The sequence below is a fragment of the Ranitomeya variabilis genome, chromosome 7 (assembly GCF_051348905.1).
Source record: "Ranitomeya variabilis isolate aRanVar5 chromosome 7, aRanVar5.hap1, whole genome shotgun sequence".
Taxonomy (NCBI): Eukaryota; Metazoa; Chordata; class Amphibia; order Anura; family Dendrobatidae; genus Ranitomeya; species Ranitomeya variabilis.
This window is the reverse complement of record NC_135238.1, coordinates 210786845-210804285: the sequence shown is the minus strand read 5'-3', so window position 1 is coordinate 210804285 and position 17441 is coordinate 210786845. Positions and strand designations below refer to the sequence as shown.

The window sequence follows — 17441 nt, the reverse complement described above, 5'->3', positions numbered from 1 at the left end:
ATTAACGTGCAAACCACCCTTGGGGGTGAAGGGGTTAAGAATGTGATGGTGGGTTTTCCCATTCCTTCAAGTCTGAATGATTCTATGGCTCTGGCCATTCAGATTGATCGGCGTTTGCGGGAGCGCAAATCTGCTAATCCTCTGGCGGTGTTGTCTGAACGGACACCTGACTCTATGCAATGTGATAGAATTCAGACTAGAACCGAACAGAGAAATCATAGACGTCAGAATGGGTTGTGTTTTTACTGTGGTGATTCTACACATGTTATCTCAGCATGCTCTAAACGCCTAACAAAGGTTGTTAATCCTGTCGCCATTGGTACTTTACAGCCTAAATTTATTTTGTCTGTGACTTTAATTTGCTCATTGTCTTCCTACCCTGTTATGGCATTTGTGGATTCAGGTGCTGCCCTGAGTCTTATGGACTTGTCGTTTGCCAAGCGCTGTGGTTTTGTTCTGGAGCCTTTAGAAAATCCTATTCCTCTTAGAGGAATTGATGCTACGCCATTGGCGGAGAATAAACCACAGTATTGGACACAAGTGAGCATGTGCATGACTCCTGAACATCGGGAGGTGATTCGTTTTCTTGTTCTGCATAAAATGCATGATTTGGTCGTTTTGGGTCTGCCATGGTTACAGACCCATAATCCAGTTTTGGATTGGAAGGCTATGTCTGTGTCAAGTTGGGGTTGTCAGGGAATTCATTGCGATTCCCCGTCGGTGTCTATTGCTTCTTCTACCCCTTCTGAAGTTCCTGAGTATTTGTCAGACTATCAGGATGTATTCAGTGAGTCCAGGTCCAGTGCCCTTCCTCCTCATAGGGACTGTGACTGCGCTATAGACTTGATTCCTGGTAGTAAATTTCCTAAGGGACGATTATTTAATCTATCTGTACCTGAGCATGCCGCGATGCATTCTTATATAAAGGAGTCTTTGGAGAAGGGACATATTCGTCCATCCTCTTCCCCTCTTGGTGCGGGATTCCTTTTTGTGGCCAAGAAAGACGGGTCTTTGAGACCTTGTATAGACTATCGGCTTCTGAATAAAATCACGGTCAAATTTCAGTATCCTTTGCCACTATTGTCGGACTTGTTTGCTCGGATTAAGGGTGCCAGTTGGTTCACCAAGATAGATCTTCGTGGTGCGTACAATCTTGTGCGCATTAAGCAGGGAGATGAATGGAAAACTGCATTTAATACGCCCGAAGGTCATTTTGAGTGCTTGGTGATGCCTTTTGGGCTCTCTAATGCTCCTTCAGTGTTTCAGTCCTTTATGCATGACATCTTCTGGAAGTATCTGGATAAATTTATGATTGTTTATCTGGATGATATTCTGGTTTTTTCTGATGATTGGGATTCTCATGTAAAGCAGGTCAGGATGGTGTTTCAGGTTTTGCGTGATAATGCTTTATTTGTGAAGGGCTCAAAGTGTCTCTTCGGAGTACAGAAGGTTTCCTTTTTGGGTTTTATTTTCTCCCCTTCTACTGTGGAGATGGACCCAGTCAAGGTCCGAGCTATTCATGATTGGACTCAACCCACGTCTGTTAAGAGTCTTCAGAAGTTCTTGGGTTTTGCTAATTTCTACCGTCGTTTTATTGCTAATTTCTCTAGTGTTGTTAAACCTTTGACGGATATGACCAAGAAAGGTTCTGATGTTGCTAATTGGGCTCCTGCGGCCGTGGAGGCCTTCCGGGAGCTGAAGCGCCGGTTTACTTCGGCGCCAGTTTTGTGCCAGCCTGATGTCTCACTTCCCTTTCAGGTTGAAGTGGATGCTCTTGAGATTGGTGCAGGGGCTGTTTTGTCGCAGAGAGGCTCTGGTTGCTCTGTGATGAGACCATGTGCTTTTTTTTCTAGGAAATTTTCGCCTGCTGAGCGGAACTATGATGTTGGTAATCGGGAGTTGTTGGCTATGAAGTGGGCATTTGAGGAGTGGCGTCATTGGCTTGAAGGAGCTAAACATCGTGTGGTGGTCTTGACTGATCACAAAAATCTGATGTATCTCGAGTCTGCTAAGCACCTGAATCCTAGACAGGCACGTTGGTCGTTGTTTTTCTCCCGTTTTGACTTTGTGGTTTCGTACCTGCCTGGTTCGAAGAATGTGAAGGCTGATGCTCTTTCTAGGAGCTTTGTGCCTGACTCTCCTGGAGCCTCAGAGCCAGCTGGTATTCTTAAAGAGGGAGTAATCTTGTCGGCCATTTCTCCTGATTTGCGACGTGTGTTGCAGAAATTTCAGGCTGGTAGACCTGACCCTTGCCCACCTGATAGACTGTTTATTCCTGATAAATGGACCAGCAGAGTTATTTCCGAGGTTCATTCCTCGGTGTTGGCAGGGCTTCCTGGGATTTTTGGTACCAGAGATTTGGTGGCTAGGTCCTTTTGGTGGCCTTCCTTGTCGCGGGATGTGCGTTCTTTTGTGCAGTCCTGTGGGATTTGTGCTCGGGCTAAGCCTTGCTGTTCTCGTGCCAGCGGGTTGCTTTTGCCCTTGCCCGTCCCGAAGAGGCCTTGGACACACATTTCCATGGATTTCATTTCAGATCATCCGGTGTCTCAAGGAATGTCTGTCATCTGGGTGGTGTGTGATCGTTTTTCCAAGATGGTCCATTTGGTGCCCTTGCCTAAGTTGCCTTCCTCTTCCGATCTGGTTCCTTTGTTCTTTCAGAATGTGGTTCGTTTGCACGGCATTCCTGAGAATATTGTGTCTGACAGAGGATCCCAGTTTGTGTCCAGATTCTGGCAATCTTTTTGTGCTAAGATGGGTATTGATTTGTTGTTTTCATCTGCCTTTCATCCTCAGACTAATGGCCAAACGGAGCGAACTAATCAGACGCTGGAGGCTTATTTGAGATGTTTTGTTTCTGCGGATCAGGATGATTGGGTGACCTTCTTGCCGTTGGCTGAGTTTGCCCTCATTAATCGGGCTAGTTCCGCTACTTTGGTTTCGCCAGTTTTCTGCAACTCTGGTTTTCATCCTCGTTTTTCCTCGGGTCATGTTGAGCCTTCTGACTGTCCTGGGCTGGATTCCGTGGTGGATAGGTTGCAGCGGATTTGGAATCATGTGGTGGACAACTTGAAGTTGTCACAGGAGAAGGCTCAGCGTTTTGCCAACCGCCGCCGCGGTGTGGGTCCCCGACTTCGTGTTGGGGATTTGGTTTGGTTGTCTTCTCGGTATGTCCCTCTGAAGGTTTCCTCTCCTAAGTTCAAGCCTCGCTTTATTGGTCCTTATAAAATTTTGGAAGTCCTTAACCCGGTGTCTTTTCGTTTGGATCTTCCGGTGTCGTTTGCCATTCACAATGTGTTCCATAGGTCTTTGTTACGGCGGTACGTTGTGCCTGTGGTTCCTGCTGTTGAGCCTCCTGCTCCGGTGTTGGTTGAGGGCGAGTTGGAGTACGTGGTGGAGAAGATCTTGGATTCTCGTCTCTCTAGACGGAGGCTTCAGTATCTGGTCAAATGGAAGGGCTATGGTCAGGAGGATAATTCCTGGGTGGTCGCCTCAGATGTTCATGCGGCCGATTTGGTTCGTGCCTTTCACGCTGCTCATCCTGATCGCCCAGGTGGTCTTGGTGAGGGTTCGGTGACCCCTCCTTAAAGGGGGGGTACTGTTGTGAACTATACTTCTTGGCTCCCTCTTGTGGTCACTAGCGGTATGGCACTTGGATTGTCTTTCCCCAGGTTGGTACTCACCTGGTTCGTTAGGCCTTGGGTGTTCCTATTTAGACTTCCTGGAAACTCAGTCTAGTGCCTGGAATCGATGTAATCAGTCTATGTCTGTTTGCTCCTGTCTCCTGGTCTCCTGATTTTTGCAAGATAAGCTAAGTCCTGCTTTCTTATTTTTGTTTATTTGCATTGCTTTCATTTTAGTCCAGCTTGTTTAAAATGTGATTCCTGATTTTGCTGGAAGCTCAAGGGGGCTGATATTCTCCCCCCACACCGTTAGTCGGTGTGGGGGTTCTAGGATATTCAGCGTGGATATTTTTGTAGGGTTTTTGCTGACCGCATAAGTCCACTTCCTATCTTCTGCTATTAATTTAGTGGGCCTCTCTTTGCTGAATCTAGTTCATTCTTACGTTTGTCTATTCTTCTTACCTCACCGTTATTATTTGTTGGGGGCTTGTATTATAACTTTGGGGTACTTTTCTCTTGAGGCAAGTGAGGTCTTATTTTCTCTGAAAGGGTTAGTTAGTTCTCCGGCTGGCGCGAGACGTCTAGAATCAACGTAGGTACATTCCCCGGCTGCTTCTAGTTGTTGTGCTAGGATCAGGTATGCGGTCAGCCAAGTTACCACCTCCCTATGAGCTGGTTTTTGTGTTTGCGGACTTAGCTGGAACTCCTGAGATCCTCTACCACTAGGATCATAACAGATAACACAGGATCCACCATTCACAATAGGTGATATCACATCTCACCTCCTCCTCCTGTACAATGACTGATAACACCTCTATATACAGTAGATAACACAGGATCCACCATTCACAATAGGTGATGTCACAGCTCACCTCCCCCTCCTGTACAATGACTGATAACACCTCTATATATAATTAGCCAAATTTCCAGAAACATCATAGCGACCACTGTATATCACTAGATACCATGATCATCTTCCTTACTAGACATGATATTTAGGAGAAAACAAAAGGAAGCTTGTTGAATTTATAAAAGCAATAAATTTATTGATTACAAAAAACACTCCATAAAAAGACCAATAAAATACACACAGTACAAAAACACAAGCACATTATCTGTAAATAACCGTGCATATAACACAAAAGTATAAAGAAGGACACCAGGACTAAAAAGGAATGTTCCAGTTAAATCATTAACTGTATATATCTGAATATATGCTGTAACTAGGGTGCAGACAAGCCAAAAACTCCATATATTGCTACTGGTAGAATGAATAATATATCTATCACCCCCTACATGTCCTGTTCAATATGGACTGGAGTGATGGAAAAAAAAAAAAAAAAACTATAGACCACGCGCTATATATAACCTAAGGTCCTAGACCCCATGACCTTATGGACCCTGGAAACGCTAGTGGCCCAAAGTGAAAAATGATTTGTATGATGAGCACATGGAGGGCTAGTCTCACCTGATAACAGAACGCTCCAGCACGCACCCCGACGCGCGTTTCGCTACTTGTAAGCACTCGCTTTCTCAAGGGGAATGGTGTGGATTGGGAATGGTTTACAGGACCTTATAACGTCCTGACAACGGCCATGTGACCATCATGTGATGGTACCCGCCCCCCGGCCGTGTTAAACGGCGCATGCGCACATCGCCATAGTCGTCTCCCCACCCCAGCCCGGACATGCCCTGCCGCACACAGGAGCAGGCACCGAAGGTCCCGATCACATGCGCAGATGGGCGCCGCCGGACAAGAGCGGGTGACAAACCGCAGCGACAGTGCTAATGCGCACCACAACCAGGGAGCTTATAATAAACAATTATATAGCCTATACAACAACGAAAAGATCTATATATGTACTGCATAAATATTCAAAACAAGCTCTCCCATATAGCAGGGGTCCAGACTTTTGCAATTTTTCTCCCAATATGTTGATACTGTCCAATCTTGTATTCCAAGTGACCCTATGGATCTTTTGCTGCTTATATCATATGCAGAGGAGGCAGAACTTAGTAATGCTGCAGTATTCAGGCTCTCTCCCATAGTAAGCAGTGAATTCTGCAGCATTACTAAGTTCTGCCTCCTCTGCATATGATATAAGCAGCAAAAGATCCATAGGGTCACTTGGAATACAAGATTGGACAGTATCAACATATTGGGAGAAAACTTGCAAAAGTCTGGACCCCTGCTATATGGGAGAGCTTGTTTTGAATATTTATGCAGTACATATATAGATCTTTTCGTTGTTGTATAGGCTATATAATTGTTTATTATAAGCTCCCTGGTTGTGGTGCACATTAGCACTGTCGCTGCGGTTTGTCACCCGCTCTTGTCCGGCGGCGCCCATCTGCGCATGTGATCGGGACCTTCGGTGCCTGCTCCTGTGTGCGGCAGGGCATGTCCGGGCTGGGGTGGGGAGACGACTACGGCGATGTGCGCATGCGCCGTTTAACACGGCCGGGGGGCGGGTACCATCACATGATGGTCACATGGCCGTTGTCAGGACGTTATAAGGTCCTGTAAACCATTCCCAATCCACACCATTCCCCTTGAGAAAGCGAGTGCTTACAAGTAGCGAAACGCGCGTCGGGGTGCGTGCTGGAGCGTTCTGTTATCAGGTGAGACTAGCCCTCCATGTGCTCATCATACAAATCATTTTTCACTTTGGGCCACTAGCGTTTCCAGGGTCCATAAGGTCATGGGGTCTAGGACCTTAGGTTATATATAGCGCGTGGTCTATAGTTTTTTTTTTCCATCACTCCAGTCCATATTGAACAGGACATGTAGGGGGTGATAGATATATTATTCATTCTACCAGTAGCAATATATGGAGTTTTTGGCTTGTCTGCACCCTAGTTACAGCATATATTCAGATATATACAGTTAATGATTTAACTGGAACGTTCCTTTTTAGTCCTGGTGTCCTTCTTTATACTTTTGTGTTATATGCACGGTTATTTACAGATAATGTGCTTGTGTTTTTGTACTGTGTGTATTTTATAGGTCTTTTTATAGAGTGTTTTTTGTAATCAATAAATTTATTGCTTTTATAAATTCAACAAGCTTCCTTTTGTTTTCTCCTAAATATCACCTCTATATATAGTAGATAACACAGGATCCACCATTCACAATAGGGGATATCACAGCTCACCTCCTCCTCCTGTACAATGCCTGATAACACCTCTATATACAGTAGATAACACAGGATTCACGATACACAATAGGTGATGTCACAGCTCACCTCCTCCTCCTGTACAATGACTGATAACACCTCTATATACAGCAGATAACACAGGATCCACCATTCACAATAGGTGATGTCACAGCTCACCTCCTCCTCCTGTACAATGACTGATAACACCTCTATATACAGCAGATAACACAGGATCCACCATTCACAATAGGTGATATCACATCTCACCTCCTCCTCCTGTACAATGACTGATAACTCCTCTATATACAGTAGATAACACAGGATCCACCATTCACAATAGGTGATGTCACAGCTCACCTCCCCCTCCTGTACAATGACTGATAACACCTCTATATATAGTAGATAACACAGGATCCACCATTCACAATAGGGGATATCCCAGCTCACCTCCTCCTCCTGTACAATGACTGATATCACCTATATATACAGCAGATAACACAGGATCCACCATTCACAATAGGTGATGTCACAGCTCACCTCCTCCTCCTGTACAATGACTGATAACTCCTCTATATACAGCAGATAACACAGGATCCACCATTCACAATAGGTGATGTCACACCTTACTCCCCCCTCTTCCTTCACAGTGACCTTAGGCCAGACTAGAGCATGCTCAGGTAACTCAGCTATAGCTATACAAACAAATAGGGTCTAAATCAGGCTATTGCTGCTAATGTCCATTTGAGGAACAAAAGTAGGAGTCTTAAATTAATATGAAAATTGCAAGGGTTATTTTTGCATGTTTTTTAATTAGAAATGAAAAATAGTATTTTACATGAAAACCTTATTTTAAAAATAACTAATTTTCTGATGACACATTCCCTTTAATTGATTTTATAGATACAGTACATGCAGTAGAGGCTGCTTTGTATGCTTAGATGAGAATACAATAAAATTATGTTTTATTACAGTACAGACTGCAGACAGCTCACCAACTATGGGACTGCATCCTAGCCGTGTCCACAATACCTGCAGCGCCTACTGAAATGATCCAGTATCATTAGTGTTGAGCATTCCGATACTGCAAGTATCGGGTATCGGCCGATATTTGCTGTATCGGAATTCCGATACCGAGATCCGATACTTTTGTGGTATCGGGTATCAGTATCGAAACAACATTAATGTAAAAATGTGTAAAAGAGAGAATTAAAATAAAAAATATTGCTATACTCACCTCTCCGACGCAGCCTGCACCTTACCGAGGGAAGCGGCAGCGTTCTTTGTTTAAAATTCGCGCTTTTCTTTCCTTACGTGAGGTCCCGGCTTGTGATTGGTCGCGTGCCGCCCATGTGACCGCAACGCAACCAATCACAGCAAGCCGTGACGTAATTTCAGGTCATTCAGTATTTTAAAATTACGCTCCGGCTTTGTGATTGGTTGCGTCGCAGTCACATGGGCGACGCAACCAATCACAGCAAGCCGTGACGTAATTTCAGGTCCTTAAGGATTTTAAAATTACGTCCCGGCTTTGTGATTGGTTGCGTCGCAGTCACATGGGCGACGCAACCAATCACAAGCCGGGACGTCACGGGAGGCTGGACACGCGCGCATTTTAAAATGCGCGCGTGTCCAGCCTCCCGTGACGTCCCGGCTTGTGATTGGTTGCGTCGCGGTCAACCAATCACAAGTCGGGAGGCTGGACACGCGCGCATTTTAAAATGGCTTCCCGGCTTGTGATTGGTTGACAGCGACGCAACCAATCACAAGCCGGGACGTCACGGGAGGCTGGACACGCGCGCATTTTAAAATGCGCGCGTGTCCAGCCTCCCGTGACGTCACGGCTTGTGATTGGTTGCGTCACCCATGTGACTGCGACGCAACCAATCACAAAGCCGGGACGTAATTTTAAAATCCTTAAGGACCTGAAATTACGTCACGGCTTGCTGTGATTGGTTGCGTCGCCCATGTGACTGCGACGCAACCAATCACAAAGCCGGAGCGTAATTTTAAAATACTGAATGACCTGAAATTACGTCACGGCTTGCTGTGATTGGTTGCGTTGCGGTCACATGGGCGGCACGCGACCAATCACAAGCCGGGACTTCACGTAAGGAAAGAAAAGCGCGAATTTTAAGCAAACAACGCTGCCGGTTCCCTCGCTGAGGTTCAGGCTGCGTCGGAGAGGTGAGTATAGCAATATTTTTTATTTTAATTCTTTCTTTTACACATTAATATGGTTCCCAGGGCCTGAGGGAGAGTTTCCTCTCCTTCAGACCCTGAGAACCATCAGGAATACCGTCCGATACTTGAGTCCCATTGACTTGTATTGGTATCGGGTATCGGTATCGGATTGGATCCGATACTTTGCCGGTATCGGCCGATACTTTCCGATACCGATACTTTCAAGTATCGGACGGTATCGCTCAACACTAAGTATCATCTTTCTAGTATCTTGCTATTGATCTAAGCTCATATCAGTAGAACCATGGAATGATATGGGTAATCTGGGTAAAAGGGCAGCATGGTGGCTCAGTGGTTAGCACAGTGGCTCAGTGGTTAGCACAGAGCCTCAGTGGTTAGCACAGTGGCTCAGTGGTCAACATAGTGGTTCAGTGGTTAGCACAGTTGCTCATTGGTTAGCATGGTGGCTCATTGGTTAGCACAGTGGCTCAGTGGTTAGCACGGTGGCTCAGTGGTTAGCACAGTGGCTCAGTGGTTAGCACGGTGGCTCAGTGGTTAGCACAGTGGCTCAGTGTTTAGCATGGTGGTTCAGTGGTTAGCACAGTAGCTCATTGGTTAGCACGGTGGCTCATTGGTTAGCACAGTGGCTCAGTGGGTAGCATGGTGGCTCAGTGGTTAGCACAGTGGTTCAGTGTTTAGCATGGTGGTTCAGTGGTTAGCACAGTAGCTCATTGGTTAGCACGGTGGCTCAGTGGTTAGCATGGTGGTTCAGTGGTTAGCACGGTGGCTCAGTGGTTAGCACGGAGGCTCAGTGGATAGCATGGTGGCTTAGTGGTTAGCACTGCAGCCTTGTAGCGCTGGGGTCCTGGCTTCAAATCCCACCAAGGACAACATCTGTAAGGAGTTTGTACATTCTCCCTGTGTGGGTTTCCTCCGGGTTCCCTGTATTCTTTCCAAAGACTTGTTGATAGGAAAATTTAGATTGTGAGCCCCAATGGGGACAGTGATGATAACATGTGAGGAATATGATAGCGCATAATAAATAATACTGTTACTAAGTCCCAATTCATTGTGCGCTGGAGCCTAAATTAGAAACTTGCACCTTTCAATAAATTTAGCGCATCCTTCAACTTTCCGTCACATGCAACGCTACTCTGGTTTGGGCCGGGTGGACATTTCTGTTGTGATTTACACTACTTTTGTGGGGTGATTTATGAGTAATTTGGTGGTCACGATCGTCCTCGCCCCTCCACTCCCGGCAGAGTTCTTCCCACTTTTTCAAAGAGTTGGTGGATCTGGCTGAGTCTGAATCTCCAAAAGTCTGCAAATTTTTTAAACACTTCAGGCAGTTTTATGCCAGGAAACTAGTGAAAACGGCTTAATAAATCAGCCCCTAAATATGAAGGTGGAATATCTCTATGGCCAGATATTCATCAATTGTAGCGCAGATCTCTATCACATCCAATGCAGTAAATGATTTGTAACCGTCAATCAAAATCTTCACATCTCCAAGGAATTTTTATTGAATGTCGATTACTTTTGTGTAAATATCGTGTAATTAGGATACTTCGAAACATGCAAAACACAGAGCATAAGGCCATGTTCCCACGTTCAGTATTTGCTCAGTATTTTACATCAGTATTTGTAAGTCAAAATAATAAGGAAAAGTATAATAGAAACATGTCACCACTTCTGCATTTATCACCCACTCCTGGTTTTGGCTTACAAATACTGATGTAAAATACTGACCAAATACTGAACATGTGAACGTGGCCTTATTCTCTGGGTTTTGCATGTTTCGAAGTATCCTAATTGCACAATATTTACACAAAAGTAATCGACATTCAATAAAAATTCCTTGGAGATGTGAAGATTTTCATCCACTTTTCTGGCATCAGGAAAACCTTCAAAACCTTCAGATTTTGTGACAAATCTGTGCTGAAAAAAAGCAATACATCTGAAACAAGTGCACAGGCCCAAAGGGTGAGATCTGCTCCATAAATGTTGCGGATTTCAAATCTGCAACGTCGGTCGGTCCTTTTCTGCTGCGGATTTTATCTGCAGTGTGTGGATTACAGACCATAAAGTCTCCTCTCTAATCCCGGTTCTATAATACGCAGAAGATTTTCCAGATGGAAAGCACACTTTGCATCCGTCCCGTATGTGCACACACTTAGGCTACTTTCACACTAGCGTTAACTGCAATACACGTCGTTTTGCCGAAAATACGCATCCAGCAAAAGTTCTTGCTGGATGCGTTTTTTCGTCATAGACTAACATTAGCGACGCATTTGCGACGCATTGCCAAACGGTGCGTCCGTTTTGCGATGCTTGGGCGTGTGGTAGCGGACCGTCGGGAGAAAAAAACGTTACATGTAACGTTTTTTGCTCCCGATGGTCCGCTTTTTCCGACCGCGCATGCGCGGCCGGAACTCCGCCCCCACCTCCCCGCACTTCCCCGCACCTCACAATGGGGCAGCGGATGCGTTGGAAAAATGCATCCGCTGCCCCCGTTGTGCGGCGGAGACCACGCTAGCGTCGGGAACGTCGGCCCGGCGCACAGCGACGGGTCGTTCCCGACGCTAGTGTGAAAGTAGCCTTAATTGCAAATTGCTGCCCTTTTTTGTCCAGTTTTTGGTGTAAACTTCTACAAGACTTTTTAGCAGTAAGGTACATTGAACACACCAGCCAGTAAATGATTATACTTTAATGATAAACCCTAGACAGAATCATTCATAATGTTACAAATTAGTAATGAACACATGCAGCCAACAAATAAGAAAGAGGAGACTAAATAAAACTAAACTAAAAAGTCTGCACCCTTGCAAATCTCATATATAGCAATAACTGGGTCATAATAATATTGCATGGACAAGTGTCAGCTTCCATGTGCACGGAGACTTTTAGGCTAGAGTCAGTGGCTTACACCTGAAGTCCTGGAAACGGTATTCAGACTTTCAGCAGGAGCCGAAAATTTGAAGCATTTATCAAAGTGCAGCCGATCGCGCTTTAGTGCTCGCTTCAAAAAGGATGACACAGCCAAAAGTAAAGTTCAACAGAGCGCACAATGTCTCCGTTTTTTCATTACAGTCAATGGTTCCATCAGCAGAAACCTTCGAATCCCAATTTCCAAAGTTTCAGACGTTACCCCGATGGTGCCACTGAGAGCCTAAAATACAATGTGAACAATGGGTGCACAAAAAAAACTGGGTGACACGAGGAGCCGCAGTACAGCATCCGATTTTTATGGATACATTGCAGATCTGTAACATAGGAAACTGTAAATGTTTATAGCTGCTGCTGTAAGATATGAATTGTATATGGATGACAAGTGAGGGAAAAATCTTCCCGCTTTTCTGGATGAAACTTGGAATGATTTTTTTTTTATACGCTGTTGTGAACCTGCCCATTAAATAAGATAAATTCCTTTAAACTGGAAGTCTGATAATCTAGACCTACATGAGTTCCACGCTGTGGTAGAACAATGTGGAATATCACGTGAGCAGAAGAAGAATATTGACCAGAGTCCACATTTATGTTTTGAGGAACGAAAACTGATAACTGATGCAAACAGAAGGAAAGGTTTCTAAAACTAAAAAAAAGTTTTGCAAGGGGCCGTTTTTTTTTTTATTCCTCCTTTAAAAAAAACAGATATGTTGGATTCCAAGACAGACTCCATAATAATTAACAGGATCCATCAGTTCACAATAAATCCATTTTGGACATTATTTCTGTTTTCTAACATAGAACAAACAGAAGTGTGATCACAACTAGATAAAAGGATACTTTAATTTAATAAAATAAACAAAAGAATGTTAAGATACGTTGTGGCGGAGTTACGTTTGTTTCTTTACCCAACACTAGCCGTGAGTTACTGCACTCGGTTAATTTGCAGTCCCACGTAAATATACAACACTCTCATCTCTGCTACATCTACCAAGTAGTTTGCACTCTGATTGAATAACTCAGTGAGTTTGCTGGCAATCCCGTGGAAGACTGTAGATAATATACATCGTAACAGTACGACGAACTCAGCTCTGCTGCACCTGTACAGAATGAAGTAGTTCGGGAAGAATTATACAATAGTAATAAATATAAGAATAATTAATAACAGTTAGAATGGATCGTTAGAAAACTAAAACGTAAAGATAAATAAAGACTTTACTGTACGTCCTTCCTGTAAAATCATTAACAGGACTTGTCACGGAGTTAAAGCAAGGCAAATATTGCGATGTCCTACCCTTTTCTGGAGCACCAGGGGGGTGATTGCTGGCAGTGTCACTCTCCTTGCATACAGACTCATGTTTGCGCTTCGTAAAGTCATTTACACTGGGAGTAATAGTCCAGGATGTGCAGTCACGTCAGATACGGCACTAACACTACACAACTAAACGACTCTACTCCAAGCCAATTAACACGAACTGTGGGAGAGCTCCCGCGCTCAGCCAATCCCCGGCCGGCCCAGCGTTCCTCTTTTGTCCTTGGAAGCACATTCTGATACATTCTGATACTTTGTTTAATAATACTTAAGAAAAGCCGAAACAATCACTGCCATTCTGTAATATCAAAGCATCTATTGTCAGGGGAGACTTCTGCTCAGACATCCATAACTGTAGGACTGTTAATTAACCCTCACAGCGCGTAAAGAGTAAAGGTCTGTGCACGATTTTGTCGCGTTTCTTCTGCACAGATTTTTCACAAAACCAGAAGGATTGTCTAGTACCAGCAAAGCGATTGAGATTCCTGAAGTTACTTATTTTTTCCTTGCACATTTGCAGCAGATCTAAATCTGCAGTCTGTCGATTCTTATAGCGTTTTTGCGGTTGATTTCACCCAAAGTAATGAATAGGAAAAACGCCTGCAAAAATTGAGTCAAAAACGCGTGCATATTTAATCTGAAAGCACTCTGGATAGAGGAAAGGTGATTCCGGCAGCAATTGGGAAAGGGTTCTTTACAGTTAGAGCAGTCAGACTGTGGAATGCCCACTCACAAGAGGTAGTAAAGGCAGATACTGTAACAGCTTGTAAATGGCAATGTGGGATATAGATAGTCTAGCGATAGAGAATGTATGACTTGTGAAGAAAGGTTGAGCTTGATGGACCAAAGATTTTTTTCATTCTATGCAACTATAAGTATATGAACATGGTGATTATATTCATACACATACTACACTACATGCACATATACACATGTTAAGGGGAAAAGTTCATGGGAGTGCTTCTTTAGGCCGGGGTCACACTTGCGTGTGCAATGCGAGTTTAATACAGGGAAAAAAAGCTGTAGACCATACCAGATGATCCCTGGTATCTCTGTATTAGTCTTGTCTATGTTGTATTGACTTCAGGTGTGTCCCCATACCCATTGTGTGGTGCCCTCCAAGATTATTTAATTATTGCAATGCGAGTTTCTCGCATCAATACCAGGCACTGCCGCCGGCACTCGGGACAGGAGCTATCGGCTGCATAGAAATACATGCAGCTGCAAGGAGATAGACCGGACCATGGGTACCTGCATGCCAGGTCCGGAACTGAAAGGGCTGCATCCTCTGTTCCCGGGGGGAAGCTTTAGAGAGGTGGACCTTCCACTGCAGCCTGGGGGAAGCCCTAGTGAGACAGAGCTTCCTGCTGTCCCAGGAGGGCAGGGAGAACCTGAAAAGGGAGTGCAGCATCGGGAGGATAAGAGAAGGAAGCGCGCAAAGCAGAGTAGTCTGGCACTGGCGAAGTACAGTGCGGAGGGTAGCGCAGAAAGCAGCATGCAGATTGGTGAGCGGCGCGCCATGCCTCTCCCACCAGAGGGAACTGGTGTGGCGATGAGCCACATAGGAGCCCCGCTCGCCAACAGAGAGAGCCGTGAAGAGCAGACCCTTCCAGAGCCAAGCCGTGCAGAGCAAAGCTGTGCAGAGCAGAGCCATACAGAGCGTGACAGCAGAGCAGAGCCATGCCAGCAGAGCAGAGCTAAGCTAGGTGCTGTTACTGGTGTGATAGTGAGTACCGCACACGCTCTGCCCAAGGGTGACTGCATGCTTGACACACCCCTGCATATAGGTCCACTGTTTGTGGATGGCCGACGGTCAGCTCCCCACTACCCTCCACGCTAAGAGGTGACCCTAGTTGAAGGCAGAGACTGCATAGAATGTATATCTGCATCTCCAGAGAATCCAGCATGACTGAAAAAATCCAAACAAGTCTAAGCTGGACAAGACAAAACAATGAATTTTTCTGAACTGAAAAGCACACTGCATGTGTGCTGCAGGAAAATAAACCAGACACTTATCTTGGCTGAATTGGCAGCAGAGCAGTAGGAACCTGACAGGGATGCAAACCCTCCAAGAACAATGGACAACTGGCACTGACTAATGAATCCTGCACACCTAAATACCTAATAGAGCTGCAATCAGCAGAAACACCTGCCCTGGATTACAACCCAGAGATAACTGCACTATCACCAACAACCACCGGAGGGAGCCCAAGAGCAGAATTCACAACATTCACGGTGGAGGAAGGAGAAGAAGAAGAAATTAGAGGCAAGGTGTGGAGCCGCAGAGGTACCCCAGTGGTTGCTCCAAAATTTGCTTCCAGGTCGAGGAGTAAAGAGCATTCGAAGATAGGATATGCTTCCCACAGAGGTCAAAGATCCAGAAGAAAGCATCCACCAGACAGACACAGATGTGAGTGCTGGGCATGCGGAGACTGGAACACCTACCCAGAAATTGCCCTACCCAAGTGAAACGATGGCAAAGATTCACTCAGCCCTCCAAAGGTCCTGCTAATTGGAGGGAACGTTGCCCCTGGAGAGAATGATACGGAGGGAGGAGAAGAGCCCCACTCAGAGCAAGACAGTGCCACGATGTAGGACACCGAAAAGAGATTGTGAGGGTGCCGTCTGCCTATTGTAAAATGTCTGCACACTCCCGACACGTGGAGGCAAGTCTGGTAGTACTCCAACCTGTGTCTAGAGGTCCCGACGGTGAGATTCGGCCCAAAGAGGAGGAAGGGACGACTGCCTGAGCAGTTCATCGGAGTAAATCGCCATCATTCTTGCCACAAGTTCCCATGAGCAGGAAAGTTTGCCAGCCATCAGCTCACAAGATCCTGCCGACTACAGCATGGATGGCGATTCCAGTCCTGTCAGGAATGCACTTGTAAAAGAGAGGGGAAGCTGTGGAGGAGAATTACGGGACTAGGTCCCAAAGCTGAGGAGCTCGAGCAAGAAGTACCTGCGGTTTCTGCTGATGATGGAGGGAAGTGCGAACTGTCGGATCAAACGTCTGCTAGTGACAAAGGTAAGAAGAAAAAGAAGACAGTAGAAGCCATTGGAAAATTTAATGTGACAATACAAAATTCGTCTGAGGAATTTTCTTCTACGGCTGCCAATGAAGAAGAGGAAGAATTTCCCGACCTGGCCGACAGGCAACTTCTAGACCATTTAGTTTGGCAGTATGTGAAAGAAGAAAGGCAGGAGAAGATGCAAAAAAAGTGGGTATCTGTCTCCCCTCAAAAGAGCAAAGAGGAGTACAAAGAGTTCTCGCCCGTGGAATGGTGAGCTAAAAGAGAGGGGGAATGTAAGGAGATAGACCGGACCATGGGTACCTGCATGCTGGGTCCAGAACTGAAAGGGCTGCATTCTCTGTTCCCGGGGGGAAGCTTTAGAGGTGAACCTTGCCCTGTAGCCTGGGGAAGCCCTAGTGAGACAGAGCTTCCTGCTGTCCCAGGGGGTGGGGAGAACCTGAAAAGGGTTCACAGCGTCGGGAGGATAAGAGAAGGAAGCGCACGAAGTAGTCTGGCACCAGCGGAGTGCAGTGTGGAGGGTACCAAAGAGAGCAGAATGCAGAGCGGTGAGCAGCGTGCCCTGCCTCCCCACCAGAGGGTACCGGTGTGGCGATGGGCCATATAGGAGCCCTGGTCGCCAACAGAGAGAGCCATGCAGAGCAGAGCCGTGCAGAGCCAAGCTGTGCAGAGCAGAGCCGTACAGAGCCATGCCAGCAGAGTAGAGCCATGCAGAGCCGTGCCAGCAGAGCAGAGCTGGGTGCTGTTCTGGTATGATAGTGAGTACCACACACGCTCTGCCCAAGGGTGACTGCATACTTGACAGACCCCTGCATATAGGTCCACCGTTTGCGACAGCCAACTGTCAGCTCCCTGCTACACTCAATGTCAAGAGGTGACCCTAGTTGAAGGCAGAGACTGCACTGAGTGTGCAATGCAGAGAGAGAGAGAGGGATGGCTAGGCCAGAGCCCCTCTACTAAAGTCTTGCGTACACCACGGAGTGATGCTTTGTTCTGGCAGTTCCCCCCAGTGGACTTAGACCTGTGCTAGCCACCTTTAAGCACGGGGCAACTAACCGCTACACAGGGACTACATCGAGACATCACACGCCGCTGTTGTAGGTGCCACCATTGGAACCTTGAACTTCCTCACATCAGATTACAATCCGAAAAGTTTAACCTCTGAATTACCGAACTTCTGCTCGTCCCTAACATA

At 45.9% G+C, this 17441-nt stretch overlaps 1 protein-coding gene across 1 annotated transcript in view; it reads right to left on the bottom strand.

The window, feature by feature from the left end:
- The window catches only part of GRB14 (growth factor receptor bound protein 14), a 59127-nt gene extending 45785 nt beyond the window's left edge, over positions 1-13342 (bottom strand). The window contains exon 1 of the mRNA XM_077275151.1: positions 13200-13342. Within this exon, the coding sequence (XP_077131266.1) occupies positions 13200-13283 (84 nt within the window). The 5' untranslated portion in view covers positions 13284-13342. The remainder of the gene's footprint in view (positions 1-13199) is intronic.
- Between the last annotated feature and the right edge of the window lie 4099 nt (positions 13343-17441).